The sequence below is a fragment of the Nasonia vitripennis genome (genome assembly GCF_009193385.2).
Source record: "Nasonia vitripennis strain AsymCx chromosome 5 unlocalized genomic scaffold, Nvit_psr_1.1 chr5_random0003, whole genome shotgun sequence".
Classification (NCBI taxonomy): domain Eukaryota; kingdom Metazoa; phylum Arthropoda; class Insecta; order Hymenoptera; family Pteromalidae; genus Nasonia; species Nasonia vitripennis.
In genome coordinates this window covers 567,875-590,835 of record NW_022279653.1, presented here as the reverse complement: position 1 = coordinate 590,835, position 22,961 = coordinate 567,875, and the positions used below count along the sequence as shown (strand labels likewise).

General features: G+C 34.4%; 1 protein-coding gene and 1 long non-coding RNA gene across 12 annotated transcripts in view; both read left to right on the top strand.

Moving 5' to 3' along the window:
• The first annotated feature begins 7,529 nt into the window (after positions 1–7,529).
• On the top strand, positions 7,530–9,368 carry LOC107981109. 3 transcript variants are annotated; one of them, XR_004228061.2, is made up of 6 exons: positions 7,582–7,666; positions 7,745–7,758; positions 7,833–7,928; positions 8,079–8,166; positions 8,243–9,090; positions 9,173–9,368. It is a non-coding gene; the product is annotated as an uncharacterized LOC107981109 (long non-coding RNA). The 3 variants fall into 3 exon arrangements; XR_001729173.2 differs by having other exon boundaries at positions 7,530–7,666; positions 7,745–7,928; XR_004228060.1 differs by lacking the exon at positions 7,745–7,758 and having other exon boundaries at positions 7,573–7,666.
• Positions 9,369–12,731: 3,363 nt separating this feature from the next.
• LOC100117692 (potassium voltage-gated channel subfamily H member 6) overlaps positions 12,732–22,961 on the top strand; it is a 536,423-nt gene continuing 526,193 nt past the window's right edge. For 2 of the 9 annotated variants that reach the window (XM_031932880.1, XM_031932879.1), the window contains exons 1-2: positions 12,850–14,790; positions 14,910–15,269. In XM_031932880.1, coding sequence (XP_031788740.1) covers positions 15,015–15,269 — 255 coding nt within the window. In that variant the 5' untranslated portion in view covers positions 12,850–14,790; positions 14,910–15,014. The other 7 variants (XM_031932885.1, XM_031932881.1, XM_031932883.1 and 4 more) reach the window with 7 other exon arrangements.

The window sequence follows — 22,961 nt, the reverse complement described above, 5'->3', positions numbered from 1 at the left end:
CGTATGATTTATTTATCTAAACACCAAAAATCACGGAGCGCACCACCTAGACGTCGTCATCAGCTACCCTATTTATCTAGACACCTTCCTTGAAAGATTTTTACACCAAAACACCGAATACTACGGAGCACACATTTATAATTCAAGCAGAGGAGCAGACAATGTAGGCTCAATAGCTTGTGCGGCCAACTTCACAGTCTAACCACTCGGTCAAACTGCACGCAGCTGACTTAACGGTCTTACCACTTTTTGGGCTGAAGAAAAATTAAGCAAGTGATTTCAGCATTTTTGTTCACCTGCATACTTGTTTATTATGTTAAAGCTGGTTTATTGCTGATATTTTGGTTTAAAATCATAGTTTGGCATACCAGTATAAACATTTATCAAAATTAGCTGGTTACATGAATGATAAATAATTTATTTCCTTAATTGAAAATTCGAGAGACCAATATAGAAGTAAATAGTGTCACGGGCGCCGCGGCGTCGTCTGCTTCTCAAACTCGCCTTCGTGGCGCTCCCGCGCCACTTGATATTGATACGAGTGGGACACGCTCGGTTTAGTATTATCAATATAGGTAAATGTACAAAGTAAATCGATGAGTTCGTTTTTGTGTTAATCGAAAGAGGTTTTTCAACGATTTATTTTATAAAATAACGGAGATATAAGAATTATATTGATCCCTTAAACTAACTATTAGTTTCATAACATATGATTGCGACATGCTTGGTTTAGTAATATTATTATTGAGACATGTGCAAAGTAAATCGATTATATTATTATAAACGTGAGTGAATTTGAAAAGTTTTCTGGTATTGGACACGACAGCGAACCATGCGCACAATAGTGACGCAGTTGCAACGAAAAATCTGTAATGTCGGAATTCAGGGAGTTATAATCTGCAATCGTTTTTCTATTTTTTACATAATAATAATTGAATATTTTTGATATTTGGCTACAGGGCAAATTGAAGTAGCCCCTGAGAAATTTTTTGCCATATTTAAATGTCTATTATTATGCTCGCTTAGAGAGATACAAGTATTCCAAAGTTGTAAATATTTCAATTTTTTATTTTGATTTTTCAATACAGATCTATCCAATAGTATTTTTTTTATTTATGTATATACATATTCGCGGGCTGGACTGGGAGGGGGGGGGGGGGTCGCGCGCGCGCCCATTTCGCGTCATGTGTATTTGCTCGTTGCGCATGTTTACGTTTATCACGGCCGTCCTCATGTATATTTATATGTGCGAGACTCGTGTCTCGTCACATGGTCACAATTCGGTCCAGCAATTCCGGCTCTTAGGAGGGAGGATATAACCTCCCTTTATCTTCTTTATTACCACTTGGTACGGTCGCGTCCAGGGATCCAGCTCAACCTCGTCCTGTAACTCTTTCTGGCACCGTCGTTTATTTTCTTGGATTTTTTTTTGAGTATTCATTTAACATCCTTCATTTCTTTATTTAGGGCGTTTACTATTTCTCTACCACGACCAATCTTGTAGTATTTCTTCTGAGTCTGCTGTTCCCGTCTTCTGGTTCGATGACACTCTTTGCGGGCCGCGTCAATTTCTTTATCTCAGCAGTATACTGGTGGTCATCTATTGTTGGGGGCCCTCCTTGGCATCATTGCGTTGCAGGCTTAGCTAATATTTTCCATTATCTGCTCGACCTTATCATTCGCAGATCCAAACAGCTGTATTTCTTCTAGAGCCAGTGTGTGCGTGTGTGTGTTTGTTCGTATATGCCTGTATCTCAGCTTCTACTTAGTGCATTTTAACCCACCAATTCACATTTTTTCTTACTAGTACACAGTGGGAAAACAGTCCATTTTTACATTTTTTGGATGCGTTTTTTTCTATGGTGATTTTTTAGTTTTGAGATTTCAGTTTTTGCTAATAAAGTTATTGGAAAAGTTAATAAAAGTGAATTGCTTAGTACGTACCTGAAAGTGAATAAAATTACAATACACCATAAAGCGTAATTTTTTGAAATCGTTTTAACTCGAAAACTAAATGTCGAAACTTTCTTAAAAAAACATGATTGTTCCGGACGTAACCGAGGACTACTAGGTATAAGAGTAAGTGCGGCGTATTTATTCTTTATTAATAATATATTATACCTATTAGTAGTTTTAGCGAACGTTTTTCCGTCATTTGGCTCTCATATGCGCGAATCGACAAGGCGATTCGTGGCTTCAGGCCAATACGGTTAGGAGTGATTTTATAATCATTCTTAGACTGCCACGACCTCAGTAGGGAGCTTACTCTACGGATTTTGAAGGTCACTTTCAGTGCGGAGAGGCTAAAGGGCCGATCTGTGACTTCCAGGCCAGAGAGTCGAGTGGCGAGAGGCGTTCGAGCGGGCATATGACTGGCTGTGTATAGCTATAGATATAGAGGAGCGCGCGAACTGCTTCGAGTCCCTTCGGTAGTCGTCGGGAAAGCGTCTTTGTTCTAGCGGGCTCGAGTTTTGGGCGGCGTTTAATGAGTAGAGCGTCAGTTCTCGGCGACAACTTGTGAGAGAAGGTCACACTAGGACCTGATCGTTAGGAGATTACAATAAAGTCATAATATCTGATCAACAATGATTTCACAGTTTATTTTTGAACCTTAATGTAGTCTTGTCCCATACATTGAAGGTTATTACGACTATACACAACTTTAATTCAAAGTCATTTCATGGGTCAGATTCGTCTAGAAATGAACATTATCAGTAGCTTCTGTCTGGTTGATCTACCCTCTATACTGGTCACATGAATTGTGCACGTCGTTCTCGGTAGAATATCGAGAACAAATAAAAGTAATAAATATAAGGCTTTGTATTCCTTTTAAATGGATTTAAATATGTTATAATAATAATTAAAATTTCAAAGGATTGTTTAGAACTGCAGGAATAATAATTTTCTTCATATTCGCGTAAAAAATAAATCCCGTGAAACTACAACCTATATTTTCTGTCGAGGAATTAAAGCACTGAAAACAGCTTAACTGTCGATTTTTTGATCAGTAAATTGGATCTTAATGCGGTTTTTGCATTCGATTCGTGAGAGCGTCCACAAACTTTGTGACCTATAGTGATAAATTACTTTTTGAAAAATACGTTTGTGCATTAAAAATATGCATTTTAGAAGTGCATTGAAAAAAGACAATGAATAATTAACAACTTGGTAAATATTAAAGGAAATTAATCCAGTTCTGCTATTCGGGGGTTTTTGGGATCACTGAACACGAATATCGCGACGGCGACGGTCTCCGAGATACCTGGTGTCCAGGGCGGACTGTTTCAACGTCGTCTCTTAGAGTTTTGCAGGGAATTAATAATATGATTTGTCGAAACTCGTTACTTCGGAGTTTTCGAGGTCGCTGAACACGAATATCGCGATGGCAACGCTCTTTGAGGTACCTAATGCCCATATTTAAATCCATTTAAAAGGAATAAAAAGCCTTATTTTTATTACTTTTATTTGTTCTCGATATTCTACCGAGAACGACGTGCAAAATTCATGTGACCAGTATAGGGTTTTCAGATAGATCAACCAGACAGAATCTACTGATAATGTTCATTTCTAGACGAATTCTGCTAGAAAAACCGGCAACGTTCCTACCAGGGATGGTCCCGTGATATTTTAAACTTTTAGAAAGTTTAAAAGTATAAATTCAAACTTTGACTAAAGTTTAAAAACTTATTTTTAAATATTCATCGTTTTCCCGTGAACTTTTAAACTTTCAGAAAGTTTGAAATTACAAATTTGAACTTTTCCGAAAGGTTAAAATGTTATTTTTAAACTTTTGAAACAGTCTCATGAAATTTTATACTTTTGGAAAGTTGAATTGGTCAATTTAAACTTTTGTAAAGTTGAACATGATCAATTTCAACTTTTGGAAAGTTTAAAACTGTCAATCTAAACTTTTTCAGAAGTTTAGATTTTCTTCTTTACACTTTTAAAATGTTTTCATGCGATTCCAAAGTATCAAGTCATCAATTTAATCTTTCTTAAAGTACAAATCTAAAGAGTTATTCTATTCCTAAAGTATAAACTGATTTATTCATACTTCCTAACGTCAATTTTTCTACTTTGGGGTTTAGAGTGTAGAAAAACTTTAAAGAATTATATATGAAGTAAAAACAATTCTAATATAAAAGCAATACATAATCTTGAAGAAAGCAACGTGCCAAAGAATTGGCAGCGATTTGTCAATGTATTCGTTGCTTCTTTTTTTACAGACTACCATATTGCGATGCTGGATATCGGTTTGGAAGAGGCAGATATGTTCCATTCTCACCGTATCCTCCCCATTTTCATAAAGGATGAGCTTTATACATTCCAAGCTCGCAGTGGATGACTCCAGCTGCTAAAAGTTAAATTTTATATCGCCATTGCACTCCGCATTAACAAGAACAAGGAGTTCAGCAGGACAATTGACGGTATGTTTTTAATTTACTTGTTCTTGCACCACCAATTCTGAACATTTTGTAGCAACGTATAACTAAGATGTTGTTTTGTTATCTTTGTTGTTACAGTAGCGGAGGTGCAGGCGATGTGGGATTTTTTCAGAACTCAGTACGGACGAATCAGGAGATTTTTAAACAGAGGCTACGCGATAACGGTTGATCTAGAACCAATAGATTGGCATTTGTGTCGCAACTTGCGCACATTCCCAATAATTTTGTAAAAATGTTCACATTATGATTGTATGCATATATTTTATATATATATATATATATATTACATTTGTATTTAAATTTAAAAAATTTTAATTTTGTAAAATTATATTATTTTACATTTATAATGGAAATAATATACTGTTTCGAATAAATGAAAAATATATATACAATCTATAAAATATAATTTCTTAACCGTATAATTATTAATAATTCCTTAAATCTATTACAAATTATTAGTATTATTATTATTATAATTATTATTAGTATTACAAATTTCCGAGCATCACTTTTCTGTTAAATTGGTATATAATTCAAAACAAAATAGTTTTTATAATTCTAATAATGTATGGCGTTGTATTAGTAAGTTTTATCTTTTAATTGTTTTTAAAATGTCGTCGTGTCAATCACGGTTATAATTTTACGTTATTCATATCTGTTTTTCTCTACAATTTCGAAAATGCCGTTTTATGGAAATGAGGCGAATCTAAGAGCAATGTGCGCGTTGTGGTAGAGAGAAGACAGCTCTGCTCAAATCACGTAATATTTTAACTGTGCAACGGTATGACTTTCCCCGAGAGACTGGATAGTCAGTCAGTTCCAGGATCTGGATAGGGAAAAGAAAAAGTAATGAGTCCGTTTTTATATTTTAACAATCATAAAGTATATTTAGTAACAAAACAAAAGCGTGTGGGGTCAGTTGTTAAATTTCGTCTGAAACAGAAATCAATCACGGGCTTCGTTAAGAATATTTTGCCTTTATAATTTGTATTGTTTAAACTAACGCGGTTAACAAATTTCAAGTACGGTTACGTGATTTCGATACAATCGCGATTCTACGGTTGCGACCTCAGTTTATCGGTTCGGTGTTCTTCACACATGTTTATGTGCGAGACTCGTGTCTCGTCACAACTGTACGCGATGACAGTGAGAAATTGGATACAAAGATTTGAAGAATTCGTAATTCAAGAAGAGGTAATAGTGGTAGGCATCACTCCTTGAACGCCGAAGATTTGCAACAAGTAGTTCAAACTTTGCGCGCAAACCCATTTTAATCGATTTCAAGATTGCCTGACCTTTTGGATTTGGACGTTATAAAGAGAACTATCAGGAAATTTCTCAAAACCAGAACAGCTATAAGGTTTCGTAAAGCAGTCCGTAAAGAGGCGATATTAGAAAACGATCTGCAAGTTTGTTTGGTGTATGCTAATCAGCACGGAAATAACACGGAAGCAGAATGGAGAAGAACCGTAGCGATGGATGAGAAAACTTTTTCGACGCAAAAGGATGGTAAATATTCCCTTTCATTATATAGCAATTAGAAAATTAACAATTTTATTTCATTTTACAACATCATTGAAAGTTTTCCGCCATTTTCAAGCTTCTTCTGAAGTACTATATATTGTGATGTTGCGCTTTTTATAACCGGTCCGGTGACGCAATCAATCAGATTACACTAGTTCTTACGTCGATCTACACTTAGTATTAATGAATAAGGTAAAAAATCATTATTGTAATATATAATACATAATATCATAAAAATATAATTGTTAACACAAATCATTTTTCTTTTGATATAGATGTTGAATCAACTTTTGTAAATACGTTCACTATTGGGTTTTATATATATCAAGATGACTAGTATATATATTAATGAAGATTCAAGACTAGTTTTTTTGCAATGTGCAAAATGGCACTTATATGAATGTCTAAAATGCGTTTAAACCCAAATACTTGGCACACAATGAAAAATGGTTTGATTATAAGCTTCTGATGGCTCCAATAAGCAGGCAACATAAGACCATTGTTCAGTTTCTTTTGGATAAAAATTTTAGAGTGAGACGAGAAGAAAGAACGGAGTCTTTTCATACGCCTCTCTATCATGCAGTGCTTTTAGATGATTACCAACTTGTGAGAAAGTTGATCGTAAATAGAGCTTCCATAAAAGACAAGCACTTTGCGCACCAAACACCTAAAATTACTTTCAGGATATATATGAGTATAGCTGATTAATGTTTAATTATCTGAAAAGCAATATATTTATGTAAATATAACAAGTGTTAATTTTTGATTTAGTCATTGAATGAGAGGCTATTTAGTACTTTGGATACCAGGCTTAGATCACGCTGGCATAGCAACACAAGGTGTTGTTGGAAAGTATTTATATAAGACCAAAGGATTAAAAAGAAGCGATATGAGCAAGGATGAATTTTTAGACCTCTGAACCAATGATAAAAAAAGAAAAGCAGTACAATAGAGAATCAGTTAAAGACTTTGGGGGAAAGTTTATATTAGTTAAGAGAATATTTTACTATGAGCAATATGTGATAAAAGATTATAATTTTATAAATATTAACAAACAAAAATGTGTGCAGTTCTAAAATATGTTTTTTGTAGCATTACAGTCAAGCTGTTACTGAAGCATTAATTGCTGGATATGCTGGATCAGCGAAGTCTGTTGTATCCCTATATAAAAAAGTCATGACCGGATGAAGTGAAGCCAAGAATGCGTCAATATGATTGGCTCATGAAGTGCGCATGCGTCAAAAGTATTGTTAGAATTTTTTGATTTGTTTTTGATTTCTAAAATTGATTCTAATATTAAAAATGTAATATAATACTATAATACATATCAAATTATAATTTGTGTATTTATAATATTTTAGAGACATTCTACTCTCGAGACATAACCTTAAAATTTTAAAAGGAAGTTGGCGACGAAACCGCGGCAATTTTGAAATTTATATGAGCGCGAAATGAATCATATATTTTAAAGTTTGATATATTTCCGTGATAGAATACAAATATTAAAAATATCAATCAAGCATTTATATTCCATTTAATAAGTTAATGAAATTATAGTCTACTACAGTGCGCGCAGCGCACTGCGCCAAGTCTAATCGAGTTAAAAGCTTAGTTAACTGGTCTTGAAATACCTGGTTATGACAGAAAAATAACTTTTAGTCAAATCTATGAAATTTCATACCACCTAAGAAATTCAAGTAAGTAATAAAGTAATAGTTTGTATACATGTCTGTCGAAGTACCAGAATCATTTTAAACTTGCTATTTAAATCTCAGATGAAACATTGAATGTAACAACAACAAAACCAGAAACTCTATTGGGAGATGTAGTTCTTGCTGTTAATCCAAATTATGATCGTTTTAGTCACTTCATTCGGCAACAAGTAAAACACCCTCTAAAAGATGCTTATTTATTTACCTGTGATAGCTGATGCATGTGTAAAAATGGATTTTGATACAGGTATGTTTTTAAATTTCAAATTATATACTTATTATTAATACTTTTCCTACATGATGAGCAGCCAATGAAGTACTCTAAGACGATATAAGGAGAAAAGAGCTGTTTACGACAAATAAAAAACCTAAATGTCAAACTTATTAATTTTTGCAGGTACGAGCTGGTGGCATTTGCTGCTTCTTTAGAAAAATGTATGTCTCCGTCGCAATTTCCACATTTTAGACAAGCCACAATTGACTAAGTAAGTATTATTACTTTTTATGATTCTTATACTGTATCAATTTAATGCATACTAATTCCCAATAATAATATTGTAGGAACAAATATCAAATACATTAATGTATGGCCTGTAAACTTTTCCAACCTTCGGATCAAGATCCTTTTGATGTGACTTCTTTATTTATTAGCATGCATCATTAATATGGTACCCAACTAGAAAAGCTTACATCTTCGCATTTTTCATTGCAAAGTAACAAAGTTCCAGCCTAAATATTTCAGAATCACACAGTTCAATTAATAAATGCCCCAGAAATCCAAATAAGCATAAATTAAGGAATTTGCTGAATAAGTTACGTGTATCCACATCCATAACAAACATACAAGATTGGAGTGAACAAATTGGAGAGCTTAGTGGTCGATAAATGCCGGAGAGTCAAGCTGAAAGTTCATTTGAATCAGGTTTTGATACTGTAGAAAATACATTTAGCAATGTTATCAAGAGCTGGTGGTATTCACTGCTTTGATTGAAATTTAGAGTGATGCTGTTGCTGAGAAATTGGACAACAACAGTAGCATACTGAGATGCAGATAATACAGGTAACACTTTACGCCTGAAATGGGTTCTCATTTTCACGTATGCTACATGCGTAATATAATAAGTTCTCTTTTTGGGACTCATGGACAATCATGCAAAAAGAATTTCTCCAATCTCCATATTGAATACATCTTGTGGTTCGGCGCTACTAGATTCAAAGGACTAAATTCTTTTTTTCTTATAAAACTTACTTAATCTATCGCCTCAGAATGTTTATGATTAATGTGAAATATAGTGATAAATAAAGATCAAGATATTGTTTTCGTTTTTATTAATATTTAGTATGCAACTAATGCTAAACTTATCCAGACTGATCAAATACAGTGTTCTTCAAAAGCGAGTGGCTTTAAAGTTACGATTTAACTATTTAAATAATTCTTACCCGACAATGACGACTCGCTTGATTTTATAATTAAAATTTTTTCACTTCCAGATTAACCCGAATGCGCGCAATTTTATAGAACCGCCACCGAACCCGAGAATTGCCGCTAACCTAACGTTCCTGCGTCAGCCCCGATGATACCGAACTCGCCGCCATACTGTCGCGCGAGATTCAAAAGTATTTCTTCCGGACACTGTACATCTAATATCTAATAATATATTTAATAATGACACGTCAAATAATTAAATATTATTACAGTTAATTTGTAATTCGTGAGCGAAGCAAGCGTTTTTTGCTAGTATTATATATAAACTCCAATTATAATCATTGAAAAGCAAGGGCTTTTTGAAAGTTTCTTGCGTACAGAGCTTTAAATAAATGAATATTAAGTGGCCTATTCGTGCACTTAACATAAAAAAGTGCGATGTGTAACAAGGGGGGAGTGGCTTTTTCAGACTCGGTGATGTTTTGAGCACTCGTGTCCGTCTCGGGCGCCTACGGCGCCCTCGACTCTCACTCGTGCTCAAAACATCACCCTCGCTAGAAAAAGCCAATTTTCCCCCCTATTTGCACAATATACTATTTTATGTTCAGGTGTCAACAGGAAAAAGTTGTATTTTTCAAAGGTCTACTACTTTCCGACATAACTTTTTTCTTAAAATGCTAAGATTTCCAGTTACAAAATATATATTTGGCTGTATCGGTCTTCCTGAGGCAGGTGGTGTGGTGAACAGGAGAAAAAGCGCCTTCTCGAAAATTGTATATCGAGTAATTCTCCAAAATTTTTTCTGATGAGGGCGGCATTGACTGTCGAAACGTTAAGAAAAGAAGAGGAAATGTTATAGAAAAATTTGTTCTCCTTCACACCACACCACCTGCTTCGGGAAGACCTATACAGCCAAATCAATATTTTTATCACCGCCGAGGAATATCATCAGATGGGGGAAAACACATTTTCTCTAAAAATAATTTCGACTTACAGTTTAAAAATTGTTATTAGCGGTTTTTGAAACTTACGAGATACTGTGGCAAAGTTCAAAATCATTTATATAAGCTACGAACATTTCTTCTCCGCAGTTTTAGACTATAAACTATGTTTTTCAGTGACATTTTGATCGAAGTTTTCAGTTTAGTAAAGGGACACCGTAATATACTTGCCATCGGGTCGCTTTTGCGCCCCTTGATCTGACACTTACAACATCGCCTTGAAGAAATACCTTATTTAAATTAAACTCGTTAGTTTAATAGCACAAGAACTAAGCATCTTAAATTTAAAAAATCGATAAAAATAGTTGTTTTTGAGTTTTCGCATCGAGCGTTTTACTTTAATCTTCTTTATTTCCGCAAGTCATTTTCAACAAATAAATAACCTTTAAGATCAAGTGAGCCTCAAATAATTGAAAATGCACGTAGATAAAGTAAACTTAAGAAAAAAATTCATTCGAAATCACTTAATTAGTCACATGGTCCGTATTTTTTCAACATCAATTTTCCATGTATTAAAATCCGGTAAACTTATTTCAATGCAAAAAAGATTTCCGTAAATTTCCGTATTTCGTTAAATCTTGAAAATCTAGTTATCTTAATTGTAGTTATCTTAAAATTTGAAGTATGCAGTTTAACAATATGGAAGCGCATCCAAATACGTAAATTATTGGTAACCGTTATTGTTTCAAGTCTTAATTTATTTTTTGGATATCAATAATCAACAAAGTAAAATTATCCAAGTTCACTCTTCCCATCAGCATTGTTGTTACCATATAAAATGTCTATAATCGATACAAGTGAAAATCAACATATTGAAAATATTGAAAGAAGCGGTAGAATATGAAAGCAATGTATAAGCTTTAGATATAACCTTCAAAATGGTTTTAAACTTGTAAAACGCTATAAGATCTTTTACTGGAGTAAACATAATTAAATATTAAATAAATACACCAGAAAGATGTTTTCACTCAATATTATGAACTAAAATAAAAAACCGCTGCCAATTCTTTGACACGTAGCTTCCTCCAACTAAATGTATAGTTCCAATTAATAAAATATTTTTCAAATATACAGTATATTATTGTTTTAAGGTTAAAAATATTTTTAACCTTAATTATTTTACGGAAGGAGCAATTTTTTAAGCAAAAGACTATTGTAATCAGAAAGATTCGTTCAAAATTTTTAAAGTAGGGGAAGGGTGACACTTGAATGGTTGGACCGGAATCGTGCCGACTAGCTGTCAGATGGGCACTGTTCCCTTCCACCATCAGTCACAATATTAAATCATATAATTTTCATGAATAAATTCAAATCTCAATATTTCAAATACCATAGGGTCCTCAGAACCACATAAAATAATGAATTTTCTCAAAACATTCTAAACTTTAGTTAGTAAGTTATAAGGTTCATATGAATTTGAATCTCAATATCTTTTAAACTGATTGGTTTCGTAAGCTGCGAAAGCTTAGCCGAAGTAAACAATGGTTTATCTTTTCCCGAAATTTCAACTTAATCAATTAAAGTTAAAATTCAAATTAATTTCAAGTCTTTTTACTTCCGTAATCGTACAACATAGAAAGTTTTTTTTTTGGTTTTGATTTATTATAGCTCAAATACCCGTTGCCACAATGGCTTAAAATTTTTCAAAACGTTTAACAATTTAGTTTTGGAGATATTTTTTTTTAATCACCCTTTTTATCATAACAATTAAACGGAACGGTCAATCTTGACAATCTTGTTGGAAGAAGTAAGCAATTTAATGCCCTTTTAGAAACACTATTGCTGAATTGTTTAAATCATATCATTAAAAAAAAGCAAATATAATTTTTCAAAAATAGAAAAATGGTTATAAAATGACCATAAAATTGTCAGATTCATTAAAAACAATTTTCCCAATTGAGAATCAGAAAATATATATGCTTGTCAAATTTTATTACGTTTGGTCGCGTACTTCCAGTATTATGACAGTATACATACATACACCACCATCCGCACGGACATTTTCTAAAAACGTATGATTCGAACTCCAAATACCTCCAAATACGTTTGCCTATGCCGATTTAGCAAAATTGCAAATTTTACTATTACAAAGCTTTCTCTAGGAGGAAGCAAAATTCAGCTTCGTATATTTGTGTTTAACTACTTCAACTACATACAATTATTTTAAATATTTCTACGTGACTTTTGATAAATTATACTTGATGTGAAACAATATTTTTTTAACTATAGGGATCTGTAGCTCTATATGGCACTCAAAATTGAAAAGAAATGTCACTCAATAAACTAAAGTAGAAAACAATTTGCTAAATTACATGTTTTTACAAAAGTTTATAGTTTGAAAGGATATTTTGGTATAGCTATAATTTTGTCAATCGTATGTAAATCAATCAAGAATAAATATAATTTTAATAGACATATACATGCCTCAATCAATTCAGTATTTTTTTAGGCCTTTATTGTACTTTATATTTCTACATTAATATAAAATTCTAAAAATTTTCCTGAGTGACCAGGAATAATGTCAGTAATAAATATCGCGGTAGTCCCAGCAATTATTTATGTTAAACTTGCTATCTTTTTGATCATACTATAATGAACCAGCTGTTTTTTGATCATAATATAATGAACCAGCTGAATTTCAGGTATGAAAAAAAAATTAATAACCATTTTTGAATCATTCATGTTTTAATAGCAAGTTGTACAAAGCTCAATAAAAGAAATAGAAAATCAATAACACCAGGTCAAATAGTAGTGCAAAACGTCCAAGATGTGCGCGTAACTGTGTGCGCAGAACAATAATATTATAAGTAACATTTGGTCTTTAAATAGAATAATTTTTACAAAACTAGAACGTATAGTTCGTGCAAACACAAAGGCATGAAAATGCTTTTTTAGAATTTTTCTACGTACATGTTACACAACGTTTTCTTAGAATAAAAGATAACGTTACAGTTAATGTATACAATTTGAAAAACGAACACGTCATGCATATTTATCAATAAACTAGATAATGCAAGATATGTTTCTGGATCAACCTAATATTTGTAATTTGTTGTATTAGATTTTAATGCTCTTCTTTTAATCAACTGATAAACAAGGCAAAAAGCACACATCTGTCAAGGCATTTTTTACCCGTGCCACAATGTTTATTGTGTGTAATGGTTTGTTCAATTCATTGATACTACCAACACAAGACTATAGCAATGGAGGTTGATAAGGTTTTTAAAATTTGAAGACAAAAAGTTTATGAAATGAAAATATAAAAAATATTTTGAAGAAAAGTATGAAAAGTGATAAAAAGAATGTAAGGAAACCAGAGGGAAAGTGAAAAGAAATTGAGCTAAAATTAAGCTGTGAATCTATGTTACATGAATAACCTACCATCCAAGCATATTTAATCTTGACTACACAATTTGTATTTTAATCTTCTTCGTCATATCAAAAATGACATTCAAATAAATATGTGATTTGAAAACAGCCTAATTATTGCAATTTTAAAGAATCAAACTAATATAATGTATCAAATTATATTTCATGAAATAACAAGAATCAATAAATAATGTTTGAAACATATCGTTATTAGATTCATAAGGTCAACTTATTTATGCAAAATTTTTGCTTATATTTCGTCAGACTGCATATGTTTTTCACAATTTATTAAGCACCACTATACAAAACTCATTAAATATATAATACTATCTAACATGGACACATCTTCAATGTTATTATTGAAAATAAGTACAATGATCGAAGTAAAATCTTATGAAATACAAGCATATGTCAAGTACTACTAACAACTGCCATAGGTTAACTTTTTTTATCACGTGCAAACTTTTTTCAACACTAAGCTTTACCTGTTACGCGATAATCGTTTATTATGCTAAAATATTTCATTGGAATTTCGCTAACGTAAAAGTTCAGTTGATGGGAATATCTAATGCAACTAGTTCATTTGTAGAGCCCACACAATGTGACCGATGTGGCTGCACAAAAAAGTGGACAAGATAGCGCACAGATATAATTTTTGCAAAGTATCGGTTGACAAAAGGTTTAGATTAAGAATCATTTTCCATTGTGAACAGTGCTCTTATGTAACAATATTTAGTAACAAGGCTTATTTAAATAAGTTGATTTGTTTAAGCTAACGCTGCTTACTAGGAGTAGATATGCTTCATCTTTGAAAAATTAAAAAATATATGATAATATCTTCTGAAAATATGATAACAATATTGATAATACAACAATTTTTGTTTACGAACTGCACCAAACATAACTTATTTTTTGTTGCAAAATATTATGAATGATATCGTTTATATTTAAGAAATGCTTTATTAAATGTATTTCAAATACAATTGGACTTCCAGATTACATCAGTCAAAATTTAATTTTTTTTACAAAAATATTAATTATGTTATTGAAGGTGAAGAAGCAATTAAGCAAAAAAAAAAAAATAAGAAATCATAATTACTGCATTTATGAGAAATGAACTGCCGCTTCTTGAGAGCATTTGACGAAAAAGTCTTTTTGAACATTTTAATAGGTGTAAGTATTTAAAGATGCTTTAAGGAACTATAAGTTTCGTGAATTAGATTCTAATAAAATAATGTTGCATGCAGTGTAATAAGAAAATTGTTAAAGAACAAATAAGAAATGTGCATGGAGAAAAAGAAAAATTTTCATTTGTAAGTCTATACATTTTTGGCCATTACCAATGCTAATCTTAGTTTCTTATAAAAACAGCCATGGATTTTGGCGACACGAATACTACAGGAATTAAAACAGAGAATTTTGATTTTTACAGAAAATAAGTTAACTGCAAGTGATGTCTTAATGAATAAGAGATAAAAAGTTGAAGTCAATACTTTTGAAATCTATTCCACCGAAAAATACGTTCATTCCTAGTGCAATGACTTATATCAAGTCTCCACGAACGATGTCGGAACATCTCCTCGGGCAATCGGATAGACCATCTTCGATGATCCTGAGTTCTTTACAGACTAAAAATGATTCTGTACGTGACGGTGATAAACAATGCGATAGTACGTCTGATATACCAAAACAAAGATGGAGTAGTGTTAGAGTAAAAGGAGGTAGTACAAAAAGTCTTCTAATTGAAAATGGTGGAGCACAAGCACCGCTAAAAAGTGCAATCAGAAAGGAGGTAATTTTATTATTTTTTTTATTGATTTATTGATGTTTAACAGTCTTATACAAATAAAATTGTATAAATGTAAATAATTAAATATACTCTACTTTAATAGCAGTTTTTGATTTTAATAGCATATATAGTATATGTTAATATTCGTGAATACATTTTGGTTCCTCCTAATCAAAGCTTTTTGATTGTAAAATTTTCAGGTGTGTGTGTGTATGTGTTTGTTTGTGTGTGTGTATACCGTTATAATTCTAAAACCACGCAACCTATCGTTAGTCAATTATACGCGCGTGAAAATTCTAGAAGAGACTTCGGAAGTTGGATCTTTCTTTTTCCAAAGAATGTAAATCAATCCACGTGTTCAAACATACTTCTTTTAATTTTTCTAAAAAAAAAAGAAACATTTTAAGTATTTATAAAACGAAGCGATATAATGTCACTGAAGACACACGTATCGTACATTATTTGATAGCAATTACTGCATTAAATTCGCCAAGACACGCTTATCCATGGCGTCTAAGCAATTCTTTCTGGCACGCCTAAGGTTAGCACCCGAGCGTAGCGATAAGCGTGTCTTAAACGTGAATTTAAGCCACGCAGTGCTATAAAAAGAGTTTTTTGAGCTTCAATGATGAATTAAAATGTTTATTAAACGTTAAACGTAAAAAAAGACGTTACGTCGGTTCTTACAAAGTGGAGTGATAATAAAGTACCCATTACGCCAGAAATAAACAGGATTGAAAATAATCATTTTTGAACCCAGAGAAAAAAATCGAAGAATCTATATAGAGTATCAGTTTTGCGAGTCAAAGATTCAAAGTACAGTAAATGCCAGGTATCTATGAACAACGGTTAATAACCAGGTGTCTCGAATAATAATATACGATACACGTTTCATAAGTCTTTCTCGCTACGCTCGAGCGCTTATACAGACGCCGTGCTGTGAAGTATGGCTTATGCCACTAGTCTCGAACTTACTTAAAAGCATCACTAGTCTTGGCTTCTTTCTTATCAGTTTTGCTATTAGTCTGTGGTAGAATTCTAAAAGATTATTTGTGGATAATTTACTTCGATATATGGTGAATCCTTTTGGAGTAACGATAGTCATCCACTCGTTTTTAAAATATTTAATAAATTTATTGAAGTAATTGCCGTGTTCACGATGACAATCCTCAACCAAAAACTTAGTAGCCTCTTCAACCATTTCGCTAGGGAGAAATGTCAATGCCATGAATTTCTTCAAAACTGCATGTTTTACTGGGTCATCTTTTTTGTTCTTTTTTATAGCTACTTTCTTTTTTCTAGCGTTCTTGTATAATGCCTATACAAGATATATGGATGGATGGATCAGAATTAGAATACAAGGAGAAATAATGAGGTGAATAAATATAAGATAAAGTCATACAACAAAAATATAATGTCACATTGTTCTGCTTATAAATACTTCAAATTAAAAAAGGAGAAGTGCATCCATCATGGATCATTTTGTTTCCAGCTTCCAATAACAGATAGTGTAATTTTATGTTGGTTATTTCGTATATATTTGTGGTCTATAAAATATACTTTGGGACATGTACTTTCAATTTCTCAATAAAATAGCAAAGTAAGAAGTTCATGATGTTTAATATTTGTTGTACGAATAGCATCATGGATATAATCAAATAATAACTTGGCAATTATGAACGAAGCAGCCAACGATCATGATATTGGAGAATTCTTCTTGCATTGATCGGCGCATCTCTTTTTCGTAGTCAGACCAAAATGATCCGAGAACTATACATGGAAATTTCGAGCGTGTGTACTTGCCTACAAATACATAAAAATAAAATAGTTTTTCGCCAAAAATTAAGAACGAAAAATTACGCAAGTTAAGATGGATATGACACTTAGCAAAAATGGGTAAATACGATTTAATATATGTACAAAAATGTAGTTTCAGCCTTACTTGATCTTTTCACACTTGCTTGGCTAATGAGTAAATGTTCGCATAAGGCTAAATCACATTCTATTCCTTAATGGGACGGATACACCTAAAATTGTCAAAAAGTAAACAATTTAATTTTTTGTTTATATTTCTCCTAAATTGTTTAACAAATGCATTGAACCATCACATATATTCATGTATAAGAAACATAAAACAATGTTTATATGTGCCATATTATCAGGTGTGACATTTCTTCGAAGGCCAAATTTCAGAATTTCCATTTTTCAGCTACCACAAACTTACTTAAGATTTGGGCTTCAAAAGGCACTTTTATACAAATAAGTTTCAAACACATATAGTTTCCAGATGAATACGGGGTTTAAAAAAAAATATTATTTAAAAAAGTTGTCTGGATGTTAACATAAAATTTGTTACTTTTTAAAGTATTTAAACAATTTTTGTTGATTATTTTCAGAAAAATTTTTAAATAATATTTTTTTAAGTAAATTTGTTCATAAAATAGCCCTCTATGGTTAGAAATGGTCCCGATTCGATGTTTTGCGCAATAATTAATTTGTGACATTAATATAAAAAGTGCGATTTTCAATTCTCGTGAAATAACTTTTCACACTTTTGAAATCCACATTTTCTTATATTCCTTATAACTTTTGCTGTGATTTTAAAATAACGTAAGGCCGCGAGTGACGGGCTAGTTTCCTGTGCAAACCACGTATTTGAAATTTATTTACAAAGTGAAAATCAATATTGATGATAGAAATTGCAAATGTACATTAACAATATCCTTAAATATCTGTGGTTTATAGGCAAAACAAACTTAAGATTTTTTCAACGTAAACAATTTATCTCTGCAAAAGGCTTGAAGATCGCTCTATCTAGGCAGCAGATTGCAAGAACATTTTATCTTTCGAAGCAAGTTTATTTCTAAGTCTTTTCTACGTCTTATTTATTTCGGAAGCGGTTCCGCAATTTTGTAACGGTAGCCTACATGACTTTGAAAAAGTGTGCTTTATGCTTTGCGCGTACGCGATTAAGTTATAGATAAAGACGATTAAAAATGCATATGATAAATTTCACGTTATTTTAGAAATGCGAATTATAAAAATAAGGAATTACTATTAGACCTCAGTTTTATAGTTTACAATTCACACATTCTTCAGTTGTTTTTATCTCAATTCCGACAGCGCATATGCTTATGCTACACAACAAATATTTTCTGGTAACAATTTTTAAAGCCTTCATAAAAATAAGTCGTCTCTTTACGTCTTCCTTGTTTTTCGATCAGATTATTGCTTTTCTTTTTCTAGCTAAGGATGAGACTAAGGCTAACGATATTTCAGAAGGCTTAGTCCAGGAGATTCCAGAAGCAACACGCAGGCAACGGTATGAAAAGATGACGCTGATATGGAAATCCTTCCAATATCAATCACATTATCATCTTGTGTATCTATACATCTATAGATTACACGTCAAAATATTTAATGAAATATTTGCATTTTATATCTTTACAATAAAGTGGCGATGGCTCCGTGTTAGACCACCTACTTCACGCTCAAAGGGTCATGGGTCCAAACCCGATCATCGCGGTTCCATTTTTTTCGATCCGATGGAAATTCACTCACGACAGCGGGTTTGAGAATGGCGTAGGTGTGATGAACTTGCCCTAGAAACTTTCAAACCCTTAAATTCATCTAGAAACACAACACGATAATTTAAGGCCATCGACTTTCGAGTTTGGAAAAGCCACCCATTTATTGCTTCCTTCTAGAGGAAGCTTTGTAATAGTATAAATTGTCCTAGGACAACCGACTAAGGTCTGACATAGCCAGCCCAGCCGGACAGCATATAGCAGTATTTTTAGGTCCTTTTGGAGGCGAGTTAGTTGTTCATATTTTCGTGCTGAGTTATTCCAAGATTGGAAAGACTCCCCGAATCAGTCCTCAAGTAAGATCCCTGGGTGCACTAAGTTAGTATTAATTAAAATTATAGGTTAAAATATACACTATTCCTGTGTTGCATTTCACTGGAGTTGCCACACTAACAGGAATACTGGCCTCTTTCTAGACAGCGTGGAGTACGTGGCATCTACTGACATCGTATGTATACGCATCTTATTCGTTAGGTGTGTATAGTTTGAAGAGGAAATGCGTACTAGCTATCACAGCTCGAGGTGCGAGCATGCCAGGCGAGACGCGCTCGAGAAGATAAACTCAGTAACGCGTTTGCATATACGCGCGAAGCGAAGAAGTAGGCGTGGCAACACCGCTGAACACTTGCTGCCGCTGCTCGCTGCTCACACTCGTACCTACAAAAATTAAGATTTGAAGTGCCGGGCCCTAATGGGTAGCGCAGCCTCGTGCAACGCTGCCTTGGCTCCCTGGTATGTATCCAGCTTCTAGATGCGGACGTTTAAGTATGTGTGTGTTTGCGTGTGTGTGTGTGTACACAAGTGGCCCTCCGACACCGGATCCCCACAGGTACTATCATTGGACAATACGCCCGTGGGGACCGTCAAATAGCCTATTTAGCTTCTCTTTTGAAATTTGACATTTCCTTACATCTTCCATCCAGGAAGGTGATTACGGGTTCAGGATCCAACCCGTCTTCTTCATTCTGCATCGTTCAACCGTCTGCTCCCTGCAGCATCGTCCGGTCGTCTACTTCGAGCAGCATCGACCGGTCAACCTCTGAACAGACTAAACTGGACGGACTGCCCTACGTTCCTCTGCATCGAGTGAGGGAGTCTGGGCTCAACTCAGTTACCTACATTCCTCAGCATCGGTCTGAGGAGCACTTAAAGGTACTCAACCCTAGCTCCTACATTCCTCTGTATCGGGCAGGGAAGTGAGAACTCAACTCTGCATCAGTCTGAGGAGCGTTTTGTATCTACTACCAAGTCGCCTTCGTCTAGCAACAATTTTACTTAGCTACCGTGCCTTGTCCTTCCCTTCTAATCTCTTCGTAATTTCTAACCCTCTTGAGAATGGTTCTTACGTAGTTGTTTAATGCGCACCAACCATCTTTCGACGCCAGCATAGCTGTCATCATTGACTCAGGGATCACCCTAGTCTGAAGGTAACACTCGAGTTCTTACTTATTCATTTCGTATTGAGACGGCAGGCCCCGCCCGGGGATGAGAGAGCAGCAATAGATATCTTGCCTGGTGTAGGCAAGTTACCGACTGAGTGGCGCTAGTAGCCAAATGTAAATAGGAGAGAGGAAGCGACTCGAGTATATGGGGAGCCCCGGAGCAGCGAGCATTAATGATCTGGCTCTCAACTGAGTAAGAAGCGAATGGTAGTACTCGCTTCTTGCTCCGGTTTTCTCCATACTTAGTAGTCTATGAGCCCCAGGATCTCGAAGAGTATGCGTGCAGTCCACTTCCTCTCCTGTAGGCTTTGAGATCCAGTATCGCTTATAAACATATATATCAAACGAATAATATTTATAAATATATTAATGCTTTGAACCCTATATTAGTATCATCCACTCCCATCCCCCCTTCAGATGCGTCACCGGTTCAGGATGGTAGTACCTTCTTCTTAGGTGGGGCTATCTGATCAGAGACCATGGTGAGATGGTAGTACTTCACACGTCAGTCTTATAGGTGCGTGGTTTACCTAAGTGTGCAGGACATGCGTAGTGGATATACCCTACTCATCTCCTCCAACACACGAGCAGCTCTCCTCTAGTGGGTCCCCCACTTCAGAGGATAGGGAAGGCTTTTGTCCACTCAATAGATATGACTGGATGAATCAAAGTCTATTGTCGTTCGTTGAATGTGCTTATCTCCTGATTTACTAACCTTGGGTCACGAATTCCTCGCGTCCGCGTACTAACACTTCGTGGACCGTTTCATTGGCGCCCGAACATCACATAATACGGGAGATTATTCAAGGGAGATCATTGAAGCATTTTATACATTTAGTTACACATTGGAGGTTAAAGAACTCCGCCACGCTCGATGATTCTCCTTCTTCAATTATCGCTTGCTAAGCAACAAATACACAAACGCATAGACCTTTGCGAGGCAGTTTGGGAATTAACTAAACGCAGCACACGTGACTTCGAATGCCTTCAGAACGTTGATCGGAATGTCAAGACCTGCCATCTGCGCGTCTTAGAAAAAGGATTCGACGAATTCATAGAAGAAGAAGCAAAAACGATCAAGCTGATCGCGAAAATATCGGCGCGTACAGACAAAAAATTCTGAATCATAAACGAATGACTCGACTCATTCGACCGGGAGATATCTAAAATAACGGACGGAATGAGTAAGTTAACAATTCACGAGCCCACATGCAGCTCAAAGTAAAGTACGGATAAGTACCCCTAATCTATGTGGCAATCTCCATCATCAAACATCTAGTCTTTCAAAAAAAAATTTTTTCTTTCAATATAGCCTATAGGCATTCCTTAACTTTCTCTACGGCATCATAAATATAATTTAAATATGGCAGAAGCCAAGGGGAGAACCCTCAACAGGCGAAACTAAAGCGTCTCAGACGGAACTATGTATGCAGATGCAAAAAATTATCGAGGCACAGGCAAGAGAGTCTACACGACTTGAAAAACTTCGGAATCCGGAACAGATATAACTAAACGCGTAAAAATAGCTACGCCGAAATTCAAAGGCTTAGCAAGCGAAAGACCCATGAAGTTTTTATCAGAACTAGACAATTATATAAAGTTGGTCGAATCGGGAGACCACGAGTTGAAATACGTAATATCTCAAGCCTTGGAAGGCGACGCGCATAACTGGTGGTATCTTATCCAAGCAGAGGTGGATAGTTTCGAGACGTTTTCGACGAGCTTCAGGGAACGCTACTAGAACAATTAAATTTAAAAAACGAATGGTCGTAAAGTAGAATTTGGACAATACAGCCCTGGGTCTCCTATATGTTCGATCTAGCCCGCGAGTTAGAACTAAATCTTGAAGAACAGGAGCTCGTGAAAAAGATCGCGGAGCACTTTGACCGAGATATACGCCGGACGGTAACCGGGCACGAGATAAAATCAGCCTATTACGATAACGATGACACAAATAGAAATCGAGCTAACACGCAAAATAATCAGAACGTGCAAAACAAACAAAATGATCAGAATCAGAAACCCACCCGCGGGAAATAACGAGTCGAAAAGCGGTCAGCCCAATAAGCCAACAGGCAACAATCTCATCCATAAAAAGACGTGGACGGGACATAATATGAACGTTACCTAGACAGCAGACGATAAATCCAATAAGGGATCAGGGTCGCAAAACAAAGGTGGAAATAAAAAACCCTCTCCAAAAAATGCCTACGACATCGATGTCTTGGATTGTTTTCAAGACATAACTAAACAAAATTCATGGGACATGCAGTATGCTTCCTTCTCTAGGGAAGAATGACGTAGTTGCTCAAATTGCGTCCATCATAGAAAACCCGCGTAATGAATTGTTACACGACATAAACCCGGACGGTCGCGAAGTGGAAGTATCCCACTACCTAGAATTAAAAATACTTATAGAAAACATAGAGGTTGACGTACTCGTGGACACGGAAAGCGAGGTAACGGCCATATCAGAAAAATGTTATCATCAAAATTACGAAACTCTTAAGCTTTGTCCAATATTACCTATCTGCGGTAAAGTCATAAAAGGAGCTACGAGTAGCAAATCGGCTTGACTTAAAATACAATTACGTTTGAATACGAAATTCGAAAAACTGTCTGAAAAAATCATATTCTTAGTAATACCAAAACTAGTTAAGCCTTGT